Source organism: Perca fluviatilis, chromosome 12 (assembly GCF_010015445.1).
Source record: "Perca fluviatilis chromosome 12, GENO_Pfluv_1.0, whole genome shotgun sequence".
In the NCBI taxonomy this organism is placed as follows: Eukaryota; Metazoa; Chordata; class Actinopteri; order Perciformes; family Percidae; genus Perca; species Perca fluviatilis.
The window spans coordinates 731,840-754,788 of NC_053123.1; the positions used below are offsets into that span (position 1 = coordinate 731,840).

General features: G+C 43.4%; 2 protein-coding genes across 3 annotated transcripts in view; both read right to left on the bottom strand.

The window, feature by feature from the left end:
* Window positions 1-6,291: 6,291 nt before the first annotated feature.
* On the bottom strand, window positions 6,292-17,652 carry LOC120570572 (inhibin beta B chain-like). Its single transcript, XM_039818965.1, has 2 exons — window positions 16,467-17,652; window positions 6,292-9,157 (listed from the first exon to the last, which is right to left on the bottom strand). The coding sequence occupies exons 1-2, from the start codon at window positions 16,852-16,854 to the stop codon at window positions 8,334-8,336; spliced, it is 1,212 nt and encodes a 403-aa protein (XP_039674899.1). The 5' UTR covers window positions 16,855-17,652; the 3' UTR covers window positions 6,292-8,333.
* Window positions 17,653-20,720: 3,068 nt separating this feature from the next.
* Window positions 20,721-22,949, bottom strand: part of si:dkey-3d4.3 (leucine-zipper-like transcriptional regulator 1 homolog) — a 28,175-nt gene continuing 25,946 nt past the window's right edge. The window contains exon 6 of one of the 2 annotated variants that reach the window (XM_039817391.1): window positions 20,721-21,857. In XM_039817391.1, the coding sequence (XP_039673325.1) occupies window positions 21,209-21,857 (649 nt within the window). In that variant the 3' untranslated portion in view covers window positions 20,721-21,208. The remainder of the gene's footprint in view (window positions 21,858-22,949) is intronic. The other variant, XM_039817390.1, reaches the window with a different exon arrangement.

Sequence of the window (22,949 nt, forward strand, 5' to 3'; positions counted from 1 at the left end):
ATCAGACCAGCACAGAACATGCAGGTGAATGGTTCCAGTAATCCTACTGCTCCGAATTGTCAAAAAAGTGACAAAATAACGCCAACATGTTCCTATTTACATGTTGTGTAGAGTCACAGCGTGTACAAAAAACAACGTAACATGAAAAAACAGCCGTCTTCTAACTGTAAACAAACCTGGGAACTATATTCTCAGACAGGTTGTTGCAAAGCAAATCATTCCGCCCAATTACTATATTCTTCTGCCTGAGAATATAGTTCCCGGTTTGTTTACAGTTAGAAGATGGCTGTGTCTCATGTTACATTGTTTATTGTACACGCTGTGACTCTACAACATGTAAAATAGGAACATGTTGGCATTATTTAGTCACTTATTCGGAGCAGTAGGCTAGTTGGAACCATTCACCTGCAGGATCTGTGCTAGGCTAAGCTAATGCTGGAGCCGTCACACAGCATTAGAGCACGCACAGAGATGAGAAAGGTATGTATGGACTTGTCTAACTCTGGGGGTTATGGTGAATAAGCTAAAGTCCCAATAAGTCGGCGTGTTCCTTTACATGAAAGTCTTCCTCAATTCTTTGTCTCTATGTCATGTGATATGCTACTTCAATGCAGTGCAAACTAATATTACTGGGACCACTACAGATTATCATTTAAGATCCATTTTCACATTACAGTATACACACAACATTGACCATACGTGGTCCAGCCAAACACTGGGTTCTGACCTAGTCGTGTGTGTGTCCAATAAGGTAACCATTGAGTCCATGTGGCTTTTATGTCCAAGTCCTGATTTGTACAACAAATGTAATAAATGTAATCTTTACATTGAGTTTGGAGAAAAGAACAAAAGCTGAAGGCAGGGTTTTTCCTGGCTCAGAATGGATCTTTGAGGGGGAGGGAGGGGGGGGGGGCGACTATGCACTGTACAGTAAAGCGAAAGAGTCTGTGTTACCTTATTTGTCAGAATTCTGTATGCATTTACCTGTTATTTCTGACAATTTTGATAAACAAAGATGTCTGTTATGCTTGGGTAAATGAAACCCCAATCAACAAAACTGCTTAAAGTACTCATATTGTGCTTTTTGCCTATTTTCCTTTCCTTTATTGTGTTATATATCTTTTTTGTGCATGTAATAGGTTTACAAAGTGAAAAAGTCCAAAGTCCACCCCACAGGGACTTACCATCTCCAACAGAAAACACTGTTCACAAACTGCTCCAAACAGCTCTATTGTAGTCCAGCCTTTACTTCAGAGACAAACATGGTCACTTTGGAACACACGTTATAATGCTCGCCTAGCTGCTAGCATGGCACGCCCTCATACTCTGCTTCTGACTGGCTAGTAGTCCTTACCTAGCTACTGAGCATGTGCAACTCAGAACAAAGATTGAACAGAAGTGAGATTCCTCACTCTGTAGCTAAAATGAGAGCTCAATGTGCAGAAAATTGAAAATTAAACTATTCTGATACAACCTCTAAATACAATTATGAACCTGAAAAAGAGTATAATATGAGCACTTTAAAAAAGTATATTAATATTTAAATAAATCTCTGGAGATAAATCTCTGGCGATATATCCGAGATTAGCACTCCTATTCAAGTTTATATTCTACTTTCAACGGTTGTTTGGTAAATTGCTCTTAAAACCATTTAGAGAGGATTTGAATTGCTATTTTTATTCTCAATTCTTATTATTTTTGTGCTGTTCCTTGTCTTTCCTTTCCTTTCCTTTCCTTTCCTATCCTTTCCCAGGATTCCATGGCTCCACTCACTGACTGGAGGTGAGTGGAAGGAATCCCTGTGCCAGCGCCAGCCACTGTAGACGACACAAATGAGGGCTTTGTGGCCCCTGAGTGTGCCTTCAGTACTTTGGGAGCCAGCAGGTCAGGATGGTGGAAGGTGGGGTGCGGAGGTGGGAAGGTTTAGGGGCTGATGGGGGAGACATAGTTGTTGTTGTAGTTGAGGGGGGAGGCGGGGGAGGCTGAGTTCGGTGACAAGCCTTCAGTTGTTTTGCTAAAACAGGGAAGAACAACCATGACATTATGACATTGTGCACTCACAGAAACACACACACACACACACACACACACACACACCATGCACTGTGGCATGTTGACACCATCCCCTCCTCCGCTACAACATTCAGGAGAGAGAAAATGGAATTACTGATCTGCTAACAGCATTTCGAGGCGGTGTTTAGGGTGTTAATGATATTTTCTCAATGCTGGACCTAAAACTCTGCTGTCAGTCAACCTCAAATGTCTCCTTCAACTGCCGGTAATCAGGAGTTGTAAAACATGTTCACTGCTTCCCCGAGTAGAATTGTACATACTGACAGGGATTATTCCCGGGTTGAGAAGTCGATAAGAAAGCCGCTTGACTGTGGAGCTTGTGTTGCAGTAATAAAACACAACTAGTATCTGTGTAGTTTGTCTGATATTTTCTGTGTTGTTAAAACACACACACAAAAAGTAGAAAACAAAGTGAAAAAATGCAGCGTGAGCTACTGAATGCAGCCATTAAGAATGATTGGATTAATGAAGTTTTTTTGCTCATTAGCGCTCACAAATATGCTTTCAAGTTGCAAAGCCTTTTTACTCCTGCAGTAATCCGCCCATGAGAGAGAGCTCGCAGGGACCTCAGGCCACGTCGCTCCAGAGGTCAGAATGTCACTTTGGGTTGTAGGGAGAAGTAAACAGGGCTGGAATAAGGGGGCCCACACCATAAACCCTTAGAACAAGAGTACCTTTACTCTCTAGAAGTGAAGACAAAGGGTCAGCCTTTAATCGCCGCTTATAGAAATCCTGTTGTGTTAGTAACTCAGTCAAGTCAGTTATTAGCACAGGGCTGAGATCAGAGGTTGCTGAAACAAATCTACTATTACATAAATCAGTGGTGGGAAAATAACTCAGATCCTTTACTTACAGTACGTAAACGTACTAATACCACACTGTAAAAATACTCTGTACCAAGTAAAAGTCCTGCATCGGGTGTTTAATCAGCTCATCATTTGCAGGCCGTTGTAATGTTGGCTAGTTTCATTTATAATTAAACATCAGATTTTATAACTGTGTTTGTGTGCAGAACTCTTATTTTTTTCAAAGTAACTAGTAACTAAAGCTGTAACAGATGAATGTAGTGGAGTAAAAAGTACAATATTTCTCTCTGAAATGTAGCGGAGTAGAAGTAGAAAGTGGCATGAAAAGAAAAGACTCAAGTAAAGTACAAGTACCTCAACATTTAGATTTAAGTACAGTACTGGAGTAAATGTACTTAGTTATATTCCACCACTGCCATTATTGTTAGAATATGTTAGATACATCTCCACAATTCCATAGGTGGAGGATACGTGATTGATCAGTAAAAATCCTCATCAACACGTGCTTGTGGTGCATTTCTCCAGGCCACAGGGCCAAACACAAGCGAGGTGAAGCAGAGGAATGCCTGGCCCCGGGCCATGAATAGTCATAAATTCATCAGTGAATGCGGGCTGGGCTGATTTGGGAGAATGAATGCTATTGCGCTGATAAACCAGTTGACCCCATCAACTTGGCAGCTGTCATGACCTCAACCTGTGGCGGTATTAGACGAGGGAGGGCAGAGGGACAATATTTGTTTAAGCTGATAACTAGGGGTTGTGGAGGTTTTGTGTGTGTGTGTGTGTGTGTGTGTGTGTGTGTGTGTGTGTGTGTGTGTGTGTGTGTGTGTGTGTGTGTGTGTGTGTGTGTGTGTGTGTGTGTGTGTGTGTGTGTGTGTGTGTGTGTGTTAGTGCGTATGTGTTAGGTGACTTTGGGAAAGAGCCCATGTGAGAGAGCATGATTGTGTATACAAGTCTGCACGAGAACATGCTTAGCGATGGATCCTCGTGCTTGTGTGATTATTATCGTAATGCAGCCCTATAATTTCAGGAAATATTTTTCTTTTTGTTTCAAGAAATAATAGTTAATTACTATATATATAAAGGATATTGAAGCAAATTTCAGATTCATTCATGTAACATAAACATACATGTTTTTTTAGGTCAGTGTGTTATGAGTGACAATGTATGCTTTATTTTTGTTAATTTTTAAGATCAATTTTTGAGCATTTAATTAATCCCCAGGACAGCTCAGACATGAAAGGGGAGAGAGAGAGAGGGGGAAGACATGCAGGAAACCTGCCTTAGGTCGGATTCTAACCCTGGGCCTCTGTGATGAAGAATAAACCTCTTCATATGGGCGCGCATGCTCTTCCAACTGAGCCACCCGGACGCCCACGATGCATGCTTTCTGAGAGAGAACTGTTGCCAGTGTTTTGGTCCAACAAGCTGATTTTGAGACATGTATGAAGTGTTTTGGTGTTTTAAGTGAGTTTTGGAGGTGAGATGAACTGTTTGGCCAAGATGCTTGTTACATTTTGGTAATGCAGACTGTATGAATATGTTTTGGAAAAGTAGTTTTAGTATTAAAACTTTAGTTAGTAAAAAAAACAACAACTGTAATACAAAGAGTATGGATGTGAGTGTGTGGCCCTGAGTGAAGCCATGAACAGCAGCATGCTTAATGGCCTTCAGCTTCTGCTCAGCGTCATTAACATTCCAGCTGTGGAGATCTTGGCATGCATTAGGAAGCATGACAACACAGCTACACATCTCTCTTGTCTATAGAGGTGCAGAGATTCAAAACAACCCGAGTCGCTTCAGATCATCTCTGACAGATCATTTCTCTTTTTCTCTGCTTGTCAGCGTAATGTTTTGTTTTTGTTTCTTTTTTTTTCCTCGAGAGACGCTTTGCTGCTGACTTGGTAAAGAGGTAATTACACTGATCCCTCCCTAACATGCTATTTGCCCCGCAGGCAAACAAATCTCACTGCGCTCCCTAGCAGATCCTAATAGATACATCATTTTGAGCAATTATCCTGCACACATTTTTACAAAAGACACGTGATGTGTTTTGATGGAGCCCTGCAGAAACATTACATGAATTCTAGCCGTTGGTAGGTGTTGGCACAGGCGGGCAATTAGTCGGGCAAGCCTTGTGCTGTTGCACAAAGTGTTGACACACTACCCCGGACATTATGGCACCTGTAAACCTACCTTGAGAAACACAAATATTGTGAGTGTTGCAGGGGGGGAAATTGTTGTGATGTAACAGATTGCATGGCTGCACACGTGCCACAAGAACGCTGCCAGTTTCCCAACACAGGTATCTGCACAAATACAGATACTGATGCCGTTCTTCCTGCACTGCATGCTGCGGCTCGACTTGCTCTCTTTTGGTTTTTCATTAGCAAAAGTTGTGGATAATACCTGGTAGTCGAGGTTGAGCATATACTAGAAGATGGAGTTAAAACACTGCTACTATTATAAGACCTAGACAGTGTTCGAGGCGGAGCCCTGATCGTTACTCAGTGGTGCATGAAGCCAAAAAAGTTAAACTTTCTCGTACAAAATGACCCGGATGATTGGCGCTGCTTCCGCACTGCGCAGCCCATAGAGCATAGATAGACGCCCATAGGTGTACCAGAGACCTATACTTGATGTTTAGTGCGCCGATTTAATCGTGCGGCTCTTCTAGTCTTTCCAAATGTTATTGGACCGAATGGATCAAATTCTGATAGTGGAACGAGTCATTTCGCGGGGGGTTGTGACAGTCAAAAAAAAAGTATCCACTGGTTTACAGATGCCTCTTTCCTCATGCAAGTCTATGGGAAAAAGTCAGAGCCCGGCGCATGTCCTGGGGGCCTGGGTACTATCTACAACAGTACTGGAACCCAAAAAGTGAGTCAAGGGGAGCAGGCCCGTACCATGCAGTGGAAACACGGCATAATACACAATTATCTGCATGCGCACACAAACACACGGTGTCAACAGATGCTGCAGCCAAAAAGGAATCAAGCAGGTATGTGAAGGTCTGTATGCTGGCAGGCGCTATGCCATTGGAGCAGTTAATCATAGTTGTAATTACTGTTCTACGGCTCCAGCTTATGGGAGACACTCAGTCCTGACAGACAGCCCAGAAAGAGATATTTTATGTTTCAACCAGTATGGAAGAAGACTGAAGTGTGCGTGTGTTGTAGTACACAACTATTTCAGCCCCACCTTCTTTTGTTTAGTCAGGAATCAGCCCAAAGCACCTTCCATCAGATAAAAATGACACTTCAGAGATACTGTAGATTCAAATAAAAAATCAATTGCTGACATTAGGAGAAACTCATAAGAGGTAAAAACAGGAGGGTATACATCAAAAGGGCCATCAGCAGAAACACACAACGTCTCAACAACATGATGCAGAAAGGAATTTTAAAGTTACTGAATATTTAAGAAAACATTTTATTTTACATAAACTGTACAGATGACATTTATTTGACTAAATGATTCTTAGAAAGGAACTAAAAATAACTTTTTTATTAAATAGAAAACTTAAAACAAAAACAGAATTAAAGATGGAAAAAGTGTTGCTTATTGTACAAAACGGAATGAAAATAGAGCTAAGAAATGAAATCATATATCGTACCCTGATACAGTGGTAGGCCTATTGCAAATGATCAAAAACAGTATTGTACACAATAACTCAATGGCCTTGCCATCTTAGTACAATAGCTAAAATCTTGGCCTCTTTGGTTCCATTAATTAGGTAAAATACATTTGAAACAAAATTCAATTTACTTCTATAAAAATAACTTTTCAATGGCAGTTTTTTGTCTCACTAATCCCGCAACTTTTCAGTGCAAACGTCACAACAATCATTCGCTTTGGAAAGGAAGCGAAAGATTACATTTCAAGTATTGATAAAGAGTCGAGGAGTGAAGCGAGAAAGAGAGAGAGAGAGAGAGGAGAGAGGAGAGAGAAGAGAGAAGAGAGAAAGATGGAAAGAGAATCCAGTCTAACAGAGCATGTTGAGTATGGGTATAGGTTACTATACATTGCATAGCTCATGTGGCACTTATTTAGCGATAGGACAGGACACTCAGTACTACGGGTGTAACGATACGTCGATCTGGATCGGCGTATCGATTCAGTGATCTACGATTCGATATTATCGATACATATCATCGGTAAGATGCCTTATTATTATTTTGTATTCACACTTTATATTTGATCTTTTTATTAAAAAGAGTAGTTTGTTGTTCATTTAAATATCTTGAAGAGCTCAGTTATAAAGTTGTCAAATCATATGTATTTTGCCTTTTTGTGTTAAATGGGCTCATTAATCCGTCTCAAATTGATCGCAGGGCCCAGAATTGAATCGAATCGTGATCGCATTGTGACAGACTTTCAGCCAAATATCGTATCGTTGTCCAAGGAATCGATGTTGGTACCGGGATTAAAAAACCTATGATTTACACCCCTACTCAGTACCCCTTGGAAGGCATTTCTTTATACAAGTGCTATTCAGGGTGTGCATTTCAGTTTCTGCAAGTGCTGCACTGCACTGTGTGGCCCAAACTGGAGTCCACGTCCACAGGCCCCTTCTGCTGAGCCTCGGGGGGGAGGGGGGATGGGGGAGGAAGCAGTTCTCTCTCTCTGTCGCTCCCAGTGCACAAGTGAAGTGCACTTATGAGATCTATCTTCACCTGGTTGTCATGGTAGCAGGGCCTGCAGCTCTCTTGACAGGCAGGAAGTTGAGGCCCGTAGTCAACAGCAAGAATGGCAAGAGCAGCAGCAGCAGCTACATGGAGGACTTTCTTTCGCCTTTCTGTGGAGCGTTTATAATCCTGCAAGGCGTTAAGCGCTGCCGGTCTGATGTCACCAGAGAGGACAGTCAGACTGTGTCTGTCGGCGTCGTAGGGAAGTGCTGGTGTTTCTGAATTGTATAAGCGGATGAATTGTCAGTGCTTTATAAAAAAAAAAAAAAGTCTGTCGTGTGCTTAAGTACTTAAGAGGGTTGGAGGAGCGGGGTGTATGGGAGCGTTGGGGGCGAAGCCAATCATGTCGGCAGCTGATCCTGTCACTTTTCCTTAAGCGCTTGTTATCTTCATTCGAGAGGAGATGATGAGCCATTATTTTTCGACTAGAAATGGCAAACTAGAGCAAAGTATCATTTGGTGATAATCGTTCCCTTCTCGTCCCATCGCTGAGTGGTCGTCGGCAGGGACAGCAAGCACTCAGTCACTCAGTCTGATAAATACACACACTCACATGAACATGTGCAAACACACACGTAACACACATGGACGCAACACTGGTACTTTTGCATTTGCGAGATGCACCAGACGCGCCAGTGTGCGTGCTGCTTGCACAAACAGTAGGTATAGATATATTGAATATGTGTACCATACAATAACGTCCCGTTTGTATAAAAGGCCTTTCTGACTGTTCCATAGTCCAAAGATAATGAATGTCGGTGTGGACTCAAGCGCAGCCACACTCCTCCACGATCATGTTGGGCACATCCCTCTTTACGATGTTGTATTCATCGTCAAAGTAGAGCATGGACATAGTACTGAGCTTGGTGGGGATGCAGCAGGAGTTGACCGAGCCGGGGCTCATGCCTCTCATGCGGTACTGGTTAACTACTGCCGTGTGGAAGGATGAAGCCGAACCGGGCACGCCGGCCATGTAGGCCGGGCAGCTGCCCTCGCAGTAGTTGCCGTAATAACCAGCTGGCGCAATGATCCAGTCGTTCCAGCCAATAAGGCGGAAGTCTATGTAAAACTGCTGCCGGCAGCAAAGGCCCCCGCTGGTGCCGTCGCACTCGAGCCCCCGCTTGCGAATGCGGTGCTTTCCGTCCACCTGTCGCGCCCGCATCACCAGGAAGGGCCGGTGGGATGGGTCGCCTGGGTCCACTAGCACCGGAGCCACGCCAGCTGTCTCGCAACCATCACAGTGGACCTCCAGGTCCTGACGCCGGCCGCCTTTCCCAAACACAGCCCTCAACGCCTCCGACAGGGGGAAAGTATGCCATCCGCTGCGTTTCAGATCCACCCGCTTCTCCACCAGAGCCCAGCGACCTGTTCCCCCTCCACCTCCCCCGCCTCCCGGACCTCCCTCCGCACCGCCAGCAGCCGCAGCCTCCTGGTAATGGATCTTGACGGTCACCTTCCTCCGAAGGCCCTTCTCAGGGCCGGCTGGCAGCACGCGGAAGTAGAGCCACAGGTTGGCCTGGGACACGAACAGGTTCTGGTTGCCCTCGTTGGAGACGTGGAAGTACAGGCCAGACTTGGATGTGTGCTCATCTGTTGGAGACAGGAAAAAACAAGAATGCTTTTTCTTTATTTGCCATCTTTACAACATGAACCATTCAATGTAAATGTAGAAAAACACAACGCATTGGTCATCTGAATAGATAGAATGATTTAAAACCAAACTAGACAACAACCTTCATCTTCCTTTGTATAAAACATCACATGGCCAGTTTTCTATTACATTTCATGAGTTATTTTTTGGAATGAAAATGTACATGTCATGGATTCCTCTGAGTCATATTCTATGTATAAAAATAAAACCTTATAAATGCCCTGCTGTTTTAAAACAATTGATTTGGGGGGGGGAGGACTTCATACTGTAAATACGGCAATTACTTTGGTTTCTCTGCATGTTTTTCTTTTTTACATGTATTTCATATGAAACGTTTGAACACTGTTACGTGCTCCCTGCCCTGTTCTCTTTCCTCCTCTCTGTTCATCTCAGGTGTTCCCAATCTGTGATTGAGGGTGGCCCCGCCCCTGGATATAAGAGGGAGACAGAAATCGCTTGGGGGGAGATTGAAGCGGCACAGATCATCGTTGTCCTTTTGTTGCTTTGTTATTTTTGCTTTTGTGTTTCTTTGTTTTGAGGATGGAGGTCTGGTAGTCTAGTTTTCGCGGCTTTGTTTTGTTATTAGTTAGTTTACTCTTTGGTTAGGGGAAGTTCTGGGTCCGACGGCCCTTGATGGGTTGGCCTAGGCTTCTTCTCTTCTTTTGTTCATTTTGGCCAGACCTCCAGACTCTCATAGTTTTGGTTTAATTAATTGTAGTTTAATTTGTGAATAAATTTTGATCTACGTTTTTCTACCTTCTGGTTTGGTGTTATTAGGTGTTGATGGTCACTTTTTAAATAGTGTTTGTGTGTGGTCGTAACAAACACTAATACTTAAAATGTACATTTTACCTGGTAAAATGGTTGGTATATCCTCTGGGTGGGGTTTTCTAATATAAGAAATTACAGGTTTCTACCACACCCTTACATGTATTTTATTTTGTCTCAATGTGATGTGTGTGAAACAAAGGAACATAAACATAAAATGTTTGTTTTTTTATAATAGAGATGAAAATGGTATATACCTAACAGTCAGTTCATCTTTAAGTTGAGCTGGACTTTGAGAAAGAATCCTTATCCAAAGAATGATTCAGTTATCATGCGATAAGAGGTGGGCTTATGGCAGGCACGGATGATCTCTGGCAACACGTTACCCTAACCATACTTTCTGTAGGTCACGTGATGACAACTGAAACCATCTCCATGACTACTGAGCCAGCTTTATTTGCTGATGATCTAGTGTTGCACATAGTTGCCCACATAGAAAGCAGAAACTCTCCCAAAAGGGGCACCACTCTGTCTTTTAAGGACTGTTTTCCACTTGTTTTCTCTTTTTACCCTCAATCACTGTGTCAGATGACCTCTGCGGCAACTCCTGATAGGCCGGCTGTGACAGGCCAGTTCTGGGATCAGGCCCAGTTGGCCTCAAGTCTGGCTTTGTAAGTGTCGGGGCCAAAAAAAGAGAGGGAGAGGGACAGGGAGTAGAACAGAGAAGAGGAAGATGAAGGAAAGGAGGAAGCATGCAAGTGGAAAAGGTGGGAGGGTGGCGGACACGGCCAAGGCCCGCGGGGGGTTCATTGAGTTCGCTGTTAGAGCCCCCCCCTGAACCCCACCCCCACCCTTCCCCACCCTCCCCCCCGTCCTTCCAGTGTGAGCACCCTGAGAGTGACAGCACAAAGCCCCCTGTGAGGCACTGGGAGACAGCCGCGCTGCAGCCCGCCTTTCAAACGCGTGGCTTTCCAGCAAAAAGCATGATGAGGCAAAAATAAAAGCCATTTACATGACACTGGCCACTTTCTACAGCACCACAATGAAGAGATCCCGGGAGTCTAAAAGGTGGCGATGGGCTCTCCCTGGCACTGTTATTTTTTTCCTTTTCCTAAGCCTAATGATGTCTTCCAAATTACTCTGGGTAACATGAAAGGTTTCTATTTCAGGAGAATTTGGTACAATGTGCTCAAGCGGAGCGACGTCTTTGAAAGCGGCTAAATTACTTTGTTTGCCGACTGATTAGTGTGTGTCAGTGTCAACAGGTGGCCACCAAAGACGGGGGCCCCCCTCTTCAAGGGGCCTCACGCCTCTTCCTCCTGTAAACCGGGGCTTTACATTCACACAGGGACCTGTTGAGACCGGCTCTCCACTCTGTAGCATGTCAGCTGGGAGCTCAAACACTTCATACGCACACGTTTGCACGCATCCACACACACACACACACACACACACACACACACACACACACACACACACACACATACACATACACATACACAACCCCATGGTAAGCAATACATCAACTATCAAGCCTGTGGGTTAAGTATCAAGTGCACAGTGAGAACGTTTTGAAATCCATCTGAAGAGAATGATATAAAGGAATCAGGGGAATAGCAGCTTTTGCCTGTGACTGCTGTAAAGGCCCCTCGGGGCTACAAGTAACTAACCTCACCTCATTCAGCACCGTGCATTCTTACTTGCCCTGACAGCTCTCAGCTTTGAAAAAAAGGGGGATCGCACAGCAGCGGGCACACAGTGACAGAGGCATAAACAGACAGGGAACGAAGCCCAACTATAAAACTGAGCTTGAATCTAACAACTCTGCTGTTGTTTGTTCAGACAAGTTGGTTGGGACTTTGTTTGTTTATAAGGTGATTAGTTCCCATTCGAGATATCTGCATTAGTCTTCAGGATCGGATCCCCAAATCATGTGCAGTTAAAAGTAGGGTTGGGTTAGGGTTTCAACAATTCTAATTACCAATTCCGATTCTTCCTTTCGATTACGGTTCTTATCGATTCTTGATTCCAAATCTTTGAGGGGTAGAGTTGAAATGGGTCACATGCTTATTTCACAGATAAGATCAAATTAATTTGATTGAATGGTGATTTACAGTTTTACCAGGCTTTTACAATGTAAAATAAAGCCACACTTTAGAGCGGCGCTTACTGTGTACCATGGCTGCAACACAACAAGCGCCTGGAAGTACGAAGGCCTCTACGGAAACCAAAACTTGCATGGTAAATTTGGAACCAATGATCTGATTTGAAATCAAATTTCCCAAACGATTCCAATTAAAAAATGGTGCATCTCAAGGGGTTCATGCTCTGATTTAAATGTTTTAATAAATAAAAAAGAAATGATTTGCTTGTTCTGCTCCAAAACCTTAAGACATTAACTTTACAGTCATATAAGACAAAGAAAAGCAGCAAGTCCTCACAAATGAGAAGCTGGAACGAGTAAATGATGAGCATTCTTGCTGAAACAAATAACACGATTATTTGATTATTATCATTGATGATGATGATAATGATCACTTGTTTTCTAGCTTTAATGCATAGGCCTATTTGACAGCATTCTTATGAACCACACGGTTATGAAAAGGAGACTATTGGAAAGAAGCTATGAATACACTTTCACCCAGTTAACTGTAGCCGGCTCACGGGCACCTTTTCTTGGCTAAATTGAACTGTAAACACAACTAAACTTAGCTGTCATGTGACCGGTTGTCATGTGACTGGCAGGCGGTCGCCGTAATTTCATAGGATATCATACGACTTGTTGTGCAAAAGTTTTCGTGCAATATTGTTACGATCCCGTTCATGAGAATCCGTTGACTAATAAACCTTAAGTTGTCAGCTACTGTTTCCTAGGTAAAAAAAAAAAAAGAACTGTCAGCCTAGTCTACAGTGTATTTCAATGGTTAAATAAATGAAAAACTTCAGCACTTTACCCAGCTGCTACTTGGGGATTTGAAGTAATCACAGAGCAGCAAGCACACTGAGGATCACTCAGTAGACATGTTTTAGCCCCCCTCAGCCTCACATACATAGTTGGATTTCTTGGCTTCCTTAGTACTGAGAGCAAATAACAACATGCATACATGACTTATTTCTTCTGAGCTCTTTCGAGAAACAAATTGTTCTTTTCATCCAGTGTTACAAACAATCTGGAGCTGGCCCCGACACGCCTCGCCTGACCCCGCACTGGAGAGGTGTGTAGTGTGTAGTGAGTAGTGAGTCTCAGCAGGCAGGACACCTGGGTGGGCTTGTGTGGGATGAAGAGCTGTTCCAGCGTGTCCCCACCTGCGCCACCAAGCCAGAGAAGAGGCCATGGAAGCAGGCAGGCAGGCAGGCAGCTCCAGACGTCATTACTCAAAGCTGCTGTCGACAAGACCACACGCCGTTGAGGGACAGGGGCGCGGAGCATTCGCTAACATGAGCAGAGACGTGCGTGCACACAGCAGCCATCCCTCAGGCCCGAGTCTCAGCACTCTAGGAATTCCACACAGGGTGAGGGAGGGAGATGGGGAGGATGGAGAGATGGGGTTGAGTCACTGGACTCATGGCGAGAGGTTAAAGACGCTGCGGCACTGACTCTGTTGTTGTTGAAGCTTTACTCCAGGGTAGGGCCGGGCAATATATCAATATTATATGAATATATGAGGCTTGATATCCTCTTTAATTTTAAATGCTGTAATATTGTGATATGACACAAGTGTTGTTTTTTTCCTGGTTTTACAGGCTGCATTACAGTAAAGTGATGTACTATTCTGAACTTACCAGACTGTGCTGTTGTATTATTTACCTTTACCCACATAGTCATTATATCCACATACCTAACTGATGGTTATTTATCTAAAATCTCATTGCGTAAACATTTTGTAAAAGCACTAATTGTCAAGCCTACAATATCAGCGCAATATGGATGTCAAGGTATTTGGTCAAAAATATTGTGATATCTGATTTTCTCCATATCGCCAAGCTCTACTAGAGGGGCATTTTTTAATAAAGTTGCATACATCAAATATATAATTCCCAAGCAATCGTCCCACCATGAGACTCCTAATAAACATGATGAACTCTATCGGCGGTATGGAGAAATTGACTTTTATGCTGCGGCTTCAAAAGGAGAAAGGAGAGGAATTCTGGGAAAAATGGGATTGCTACCAGACTCTTAATTCTATTCCACTCTATTTCTGTATGGCAATATGTATCTGTATACATTTTGTTCTGTAACTTTGCTTATCCTATTGTCATATTTGCGCCTACTTATTGTCATGTCCTAGCTCTATTTTGTTGTATGTTTATTTATAATAATAAAAAAAGAATTCCCAAGCTATACAGAGGCAGCCAGGCCCATTGAGGACTGAAACACACACTTGTGGGTGAACGTGGAAAATGTCTGGACCAGGTCCAGGAGGGCCTTGACTGACAGCTCCTCATGAAAGATATGTGCCCCGAAGTAAACCTGCCAACCCCATCCTGTGGAGGAACCAGGCTGGAGTTAATGACCTCCCATAATGAAGTCTTAATTCCGTGTCTTGGACCACTCGCCGCGAGTTCACTGGGTCCGAACGGCTATAGTGAGCAATCAAGAGGCGCTGATCTAAACCTCTCCATCGACCCCTCTCTCTTTCGCCCTCCCTCCTTCCCTGCCTGTGTTCCCCGCTCCGCTCTCGTGGATACGGGACACCGAATCCCTCAGCGAGGACCCACGGGACCATGTCAGGAGAGAAAGGAGGTTGGCATCGTCTTCCTTCACCTGCCCGGGGGCCGCTTGGCAGACCTCTTACCCCTGCGCTACTGCAACTGGAGATAAGGAGCCGGCTCCCTGGCGGACAAACACGCAGTTAACCCTTTGCTGAGGGGGAGGCAGAGGACCCAAGCTGACCTCACTGCTCCACACAGAACACAAGGCACGTAAACACCTATCCACTCTATTTGCTGGATACTGTTGGCTGAACATATGCCAACCTCACCCCCCCCACACACACACACACACACACACACACACCAACCCGCCTTGTCCAAAAGCTGTGACAACAATAATTCAACTCCCTCATGCTCCCCTGGCTTCAGAGCTTTCTGGAGACCTTGCCTCTGAGCCATGCCCCGGCTGGCAGCATCCGATCTGGGGGGGCGTGAGCCAGCTGGCCAGGATGCAGACGGGGTCTAGGGAGCAGGGACCCAAGCCAGCTCCATGGTACAATGCCACACAAAGGCTCAAAGGTGTGAGGAAGAATAGAACGAGAAAAAAACAGAAGAAGGAGAAGAAGCAAAGGAGCCCAGCGAACCTTTTAGAACGACAAAAAGCATTCTTTACAACACTGCAATATATGGGGCACACACACACACACACACACACACACACACAATATCTCCCCCTCTTCTTTTTTCCCTCCCCTCCCCCTCCCCCCCCCCCCTCCCCCCCCCCCCCCCCCCCCCCCCCATTTTTTTTCTCCTTTCTTTTTTTTTTTTTTTTTTTTTTTTTTTTTCCTTTTTTCCATACTCAACCACTGATAACACACATATGTCTTATTCTGATATATTTTCCCTTTGTCATGAGGGTGATCAGATCATTCCCATTGGAAGGCGGGACCTATACCATTCAGGCTAATTGTACCGGCAGGGCCAATGGGAAAAGACAGGATGGTGTGTGTGTGTGTGTGTGTGTGTGTGTGTGTGTATGTTTAAGATATCCTATTTCAGTGTCTTTAATTGTATGTTTTCTTCTTGGTAAACTAACAGTTTGTGTCAAAGACGTGGCTCTCACAGCGCTAACTGACAATTATTGGATTATGTCAAGCACAGATGATTTTAGGTGTGTGTGTATGTGTGTGTGTGTGTGTGAGACAGAGATAGAGAGAGAGAGAGAGAGAGAGAGACAGAGAGACAGAGAGACAGAAAGAGAGGAAAGGGTGTTCTCTTTGGACTTGTGAGAATTAGTTAGATACACATTCTTAGAGGAAGGGATAAATGGCCAATTGAGGGACTTTGTCCGTGTTTAAAAGAGGGCTTTATACATTGGAGTATTGAGTGTGAGCACAGCTTTAGTGATGAAATTGGACTCAGAGGTTCTTTTTATCCCCTAGACAACACATGGGGGTAATTTAAGGACTCTCTTTTTAGTTTAATTTCTTTTTGAAATTTCATCAAGGCTAAAACAGGAGGATTTAACACCAACCACTGGCAGGAGGGAATAGTGATGCAATAAAATGATTTAAAAAAAAAATGATGACTGCACTGGATCCACTTAGTTTATCACAAAAACAGCTGATATACATATAATCTAGTCTATCTCTGCTGCTTGGTCATATCAGCATGGTAAGCTTTGCAGGGTGACATTTCATGTGTGAATGAGAGTGATATTATTAAGTTATGAACTCACCTGCTTCTACCTGTTACGTAAAGTCAAAAGGGTGCATGCATGGGTTCACGGAGAGGTCGATTTCGATGCAATGAATTATTGATAATTACCTGATTCTGCGAAGCTGATAATCTCCGAGTTCTCTGCCTGAACCTCGTTGTTGTACGCAGCCTGGCCGTCAAAGCTGGGGATCTCCACCCGGCCGTCCTCGCGCACCTTCCCGGCGTGCAGCCTCCTCAGCGCCGTCACCATCGCAGCCTTCGGGATGGGATGGGTGATGTTGGGTCTGTCTCTCATCTGCAGCCGGTTCAGTATGTGCCTCTTCACCGCTTCCAAAAAGTCTATGTCCATGCGCTCCGACTGATCCGACGCCCTGAGGCCGCAGGACGCGCACGACTCCTGGGGCGAACTCTGAGTCTCTGTCCCGGCCACCGAGCTGCAGCGCACGGACAGAACGCACGCCACCAAACAGGACAAAGCCACACTGTAGATGCTCATTTTTTTAAACTTAAGATTCCAGTCTAAATGCTATGGAAGTCAAGGGTGCATATGTATGTTAGACACACACTCTGAGCTTAAAGCTGATTTTTAATTTACAATTCTGCAAGTTCCGCGAGAACATCCACTCGTGCTCCAAAAATGAGACGCCACAAGATATCCACAGAAGCCAGTGCAATCGTTGTATTCCCAAACATACAAGAGTGCTGCTGAAAATACTGTGTGGGGCTAATGAACTCCAGTCACTGTGCCTTCAGGTTGGTTATCCAGCAATACGTCTTTTCTCTGCACACAGTAGAAGTTCATCTCCCTGATTATCAGGCGCACTCGCAAGTTTGGAATCGTTGACGCGCTTCTGGCATACGGAATGTTCACTTCAGATGTGTAACCTACCAAAACAAACGGAGACAAGTACACCACCTCGCCGATAAGTCTAAATAAAAAAAAACTCGGTCTCCAAAAGCGTCCAGCCCGCTCTTTCCCATTCAAACAACATGCAGAAAGTCCAACAGCTGCAGTCCCACAGAGAATAACAAAGCTCGCGGAGTCCCGTGTCTTTTGTGTGTGTGTGTGTGTGTGAGTGTGTGTGTGTGTGTGTGTGTGCGCCTGGGTACTGGGTCCGTTGCGCGCAGCTCCGTGCGTCCTGCAAGATGCTGTTGTTCACTGAGACCCTTTTCTCCCTTTGCAATCACGACAACAGGGGCTCCGCGCACCCAAAGTTTTTATACACCAGTGGAAAACCACGTGGGGATTTCCACCAACTGGGCGCAGGGATTAGTAGACTACTACACTGATGGAACAAGGGTTTATTATGGTTACACGCCGGCCCACGACACGTTGCATAATTGCACCCCCCCAAAACTTACGTTATTTGACTTACAGAGTGAAACATGATGTGATCATCCAACTTTAGATCACAGTCCTGAAGGAACTACTTTAGTCTGGCTACTGTGTGTGTGTGTGTGTGTGTGTGTGTGTGTGTGTGTGTGTGTGTGTGTGTGTGTGTGTGTGTGTGTGTGTGTGTGTCACACTGGGACTGGTGTTATGTGAGGGGACAGTGTCCAGACTGATCTTAAAAATCAAATGTATATGTGCAATTCATACATGATCTAGAGACAGATATTAAAACCCATACAGGAACCCTTTCAGTCTCTTTAAAGCAGGCATGCATTCAGGTTTTGATTGGTTCTAATTATAGACATAATTATGTAAATGAAGTGTAAAAATACAATATTTCAAAGTGAAAATATAAATAGAACATTTGGAAATAAAAAAAATCTGGGTGAACAGATAAATAAAAGTTGGAAGTTGAGTCAGGTGAGGTCAGGTTCATGGCGGTTATAATGCTGATTAACTAATTAATAGCGCCATCTATCGACAAACACCTGTCATTACACACTGCAACTAAGATAGGCTAGAGATAGAGGCCGCCGAACAGACAGACAGACTGACAATAAGATAGATGGACAGACAGACAATAAGATAGATGGATAGATAGATAGACAGAAAGACAGATAGGCAATAAGATAGACAGACAGAAAGATAGATAGACTATTTCTATCTACAGATATCTATAGATAGATAATTAGATAGATGGATAGATAGATAATTAAATATATACTATATATATATATATATATAGTATATATTTAATTATATATATATATATATAGATGGATGATTGATAGATGGATGGATGGATGGATTGATAGATAGGTTGATAGATGGATAGATGGATGGCTGGATGGATAAAGAAGCCATTGTGATGATAATAATGATAGTAATAGCACTTGAAACTACTTACAAAAGTAATTCAGGTATATCAGGTCCTTCATGTACTATCCAAAGTGCCTAGTAGTAGTGGTAGTTTTCAGGAGCAACAGGTGAAAGGAAATGAGGCGGTGCAGCAGTGATGGATTACTGGTCTGCTGCATATCAGCTGATTAGTTTACTCTCCTACAGGTAGACTCACAGAGCTCATGTACTCCTAGATTAGGTTCACTTTACCTAATGTCCTCATATAGAAAAAAAAGTAAAGACATGTTTAGACATGAGCTTGTGGAGTCAGAGTTTATTTAGAAATTTTATGTTTAAGTTACTCAAAACTTATTATTACTTTCCCACTGGGATTTAGTCCCATTTGGTGAAATGGTGTTGCGATAAATAAGTCTTGGGTTTGAATATTTCACTCAGTGTAGATATGTTATTGGTTACATAAAGAGCTGGAATAAGTTGATAACAAACATATGTCAGAACGTATGGAATAGTTCCAGGAGGGATTTAAGGTGGAACTACACCCCTTTTCAAAGTCCATGCAAACTATGGTCTAAGACAGCATTTTGTGATTTGGGCCTCGGGTTTCTCCGTAGTTTGGAAAAAACAGGAAGTGATGCAAAAATAATATGGCAATTTCCAGCCCATCAAGCAACAACAGATGGCCATATTGACCTGAATGTAACATTACTTGATAATACTAACACTAATTGTTTAATACTTGCGTTTTTCCCACAAAAATATGTCTGAAAGTATACATTAAAACAACATATTATTAGAAAAGATAAATCGGCCTATTTAAAAAAAAAAAAAAAAAAAAACAACAACCCTGCCCTAGGCCAACAACTGAGCCTTATTCCTTCAGTTATAGGTTAGACAGAAAGAAGATGCTGAGCTCTGGCGCCATCTTGTGTAACTCAGGTTATATTACAGGTATTATCATCAGCTCTGTGTTGGCAGTTTGTAGTCAATGAGTTGTGCAATGTGTCTTACACAGCTTGTGAGTGTGAAATATGTTACAGATAGGGTGGGCCAAATGGCAGAAAGATCATATGACGTTTTGTTTTTTAGACAGGATCAAGATCCATGATCTTATCACGATCCTCTTTCATGAGACTATTTCGAAGTTACTAAGTAGCACAACCAAACTAATTTCCCTACTTAAAAAATGATAACCTTAAATGTTACAAAAGCACCACAACAAATTCCGTTCTCATATTGAACACTTCTTTAAGAAGCTTCTTCATGAGTTCTGTACTCGACATTCAGAACATTAATATAGCAATAAACTAATATTTGCTCTGCAAAGATACTGGTGGAGTAAAAGCACTTTGAGCAAAGAATGAAGTCAGTTTTTATAGTTTTCTTTGAATGAGTAACTGTGAGTTCTTCCCATTGGTGTCTGTGTTTATCCTGTTCAGGTCTCGCTGACTAGCGTTTACTGTAACAATACTGGATGTAGCATCTGTGACGTCACCCACTTGTTTGTGGACTGCCGTTTTGAAGCCTTGAGTTTGGCAATTAGGCAGTTGCCATCTTGTTTTTTTTAAAATGGACATAACGATTTTGGAGCTGGGGAGAATGCTAGCCAGTGTTGTTTATGGCTGCAATGGTGCTGCACTAAGCTAAAAGCTACAGAGGGAAAGTTGCTGATTTTCAACCCTTCTGAAGTGAGTCATCCAGTGGAGATGTACAGACGGGTTAGTCTCACTTTGCCACATCTTCCTCCACAGCGCAGGAGGAGGGTCTGGCTTGCCCACACAGCATTCTGGGATGGGAGAACGTGCTCTGGTTTATTGGCTTTTTTATATACCAATCACAATCGTCTTGGGCGGCGCGGAGCCACGGTGCCTCTGCAAAATAGCCTCGGGAAGGAACTTGTTTTGGTGGAACATGTGTACGTTCAAAAGTAGTTTTAGTCGTGCAACAGAAAACTCCGATTGGACAGATAGTCTAGCTAGCTGTCTGGATTTACCCTGCAGAGATCTGAGGAGCAGTTAACCATAGTCCTCACAAATCCACCGGAGGTTAGAAAGTTAACACAAAGAAAGAGGAAGGTGACGGACATCCGGCCGAAAAAGAGGGACATCAAGCGGAATATCTGGCGGCACCTGAACAATCCCGGGAGGGGAACATTGTGGATATAGACTACCAATGGGTAACCGAGGAGCTCCGGGAACTGGCACCATACATCTGCATGTACAGCAGTACCGAGAAATGTTTTGGATCGGTGATCCTGATTTTGCCATTTTTATGTTCATATGTGTGCTGTATATTTTTCACAATGACACTACAAATTAGATCATTGTTCACAACTGCAATCATTTTACAGCTTTTCTTAATGGCATTTTCTGATCATTTATTTGACTTCTGCAAAAAGGAAATGTATATATGCAACTCCCGACATTAAAACTCACAACAAAAGTAGAAAGTTTTTCTCTTGTTCAGAGCATGTCAGTAAACCCTTTCAACATATAAGATTTAACAAAACAAAAGTGATAACATAACACTAGTGTTTCTTTTCTTCATATTTCTCATATAGAGAACGTGTTAATGTAAAGTTTATTTTCTTCAAAAGCTGCTATGAGTCCGTCAGAGTCATTTGCCATATGGAGATAGGGCTGTGTGTGGTGCACGGTTTCCCACCCAGCACCAGCAGCAGATCAGGCAGATGCGCGGCATCATCTTCATCCTCCTCCTCCTCCTCCTTGTCCAGCGGGTTAGCTCCTCTGCAGCCCCATTGTTTCCTAAAAGCCTTGTTCTCAAAAGTCAAACAGTTTCCAATCTGCTGGGCATCTTTCCCCATTACACCCTCTTTGCTGTTGAATAGTTGGGAAGATTGTGTGAGAGTTTTGCTACCGTAGCATCTGTCCGGGCTGAATGTCTCCAGCTCTATAGCTCCCTCTGATCCTAGAAAGGTGAGTGGGGCGGGGAAGCACTTGTTCTTGAAGAGCCTTAGTTTCCCCTCCAGTAGCCTGGGTTGTGCTGAGCTGGAGCAGGGGCTGCTGGTTTTGGACTTGTAGCTGGGACCCAGCCCAATGCAGCAGTGGTGGATCTTCCCTGGGGGGTTGGAGCCAGGGAGCGTGGCAACCTGCCCCCAGGTCTGAGTGCTGAAGTTGTACCTCCACAGGCAGTGCTGTAGAGAGTTCTGGCTCTCACCTCCCCCATAAAGAAGCATACTGTCCTGGTAGGCCACGGCTGAGTGGCCCATCAGTCTGGAGGGACCGGCCCTGAGGGAAACAAGCAGAGAGTAGGTGGTGTGAAACTGAACACTTACAAAAAAATACAATACTGCTTTGCTTTTAGAGAGCCCTGAGCAAATGAAATGAGTCTGAAATTAACTTTTTTAATCTATTTGTTTTGTATTTCTAAATGATAATCAATTTGAAAACATTTTAAGAAAGAAAAATTCAAAAGTCTGAAAAGTAAAATTCTCTGATTCCAGCTTGTTAAAGCTGTAGTGTGTAACTTTTTGATATTAATGAACGTCCGTTACATTCAACTCTCTCTGGATTTCTCAGTAGGACTATGATCAGAAGATTGTGGCGTCCGGTGACTTTCCCGCACAGAAACTCGAATGAACATAATGACGTCTTCTGAAGAGTCCATCATGTTTTTTTAATCCTCCGTGTCCTCCTTGGTTACTAGCATGCGTGAGCGAGAGACTGAAACTACGCACTATAGCTTTAAATGTGAATATGTTCTGGTTTCTTCTCTCCTCTGTGACAGTAAACTGAATATCTTTGAGTTGTGGACAAAACAAGACATTTGAGGACGTCATCATCATGGAAAACACTGATCCACATTTTTTACCATTTTCTGAAATTTTATAGACCTAACAACTAATTGATTAACCCAGAAAATAATCCATGAAACATGAAAATAATGGTTAGTTGCAACTGTATTTGGATGCATTCACACCCTGCAGGGCTCGACAGTAACAGTTGCCCGGTTGCCCTTAGCAACCACCTGTTCAATATATATTTTTTTATATATAAAAACAAATCAAAACTTACAAAACTGGAAAATCTTATTTCAAAAGAAGTTTTTTGTTTGCTCCGTAAAGTTAAACACTACGTTCGTGCGCAACACAACATTTCAGCTGTGACACCGCAGCTGAAATGTGAAAAGACGCAGCGCTCTGATGCTCAGAACAGGCATTAGAGGCAACAGAAACATCGCTGCTGTCACGCTAGTAAACACTAATAACACGTTTGACAGCAAGTAACGTTAACCTACCGCTAGCTACAGTTATGACTCGATTAAACACGGTAAAAGTGTGTCTGTATATCCTGCTGTTGGAGGATTCCAACAGCAGGATG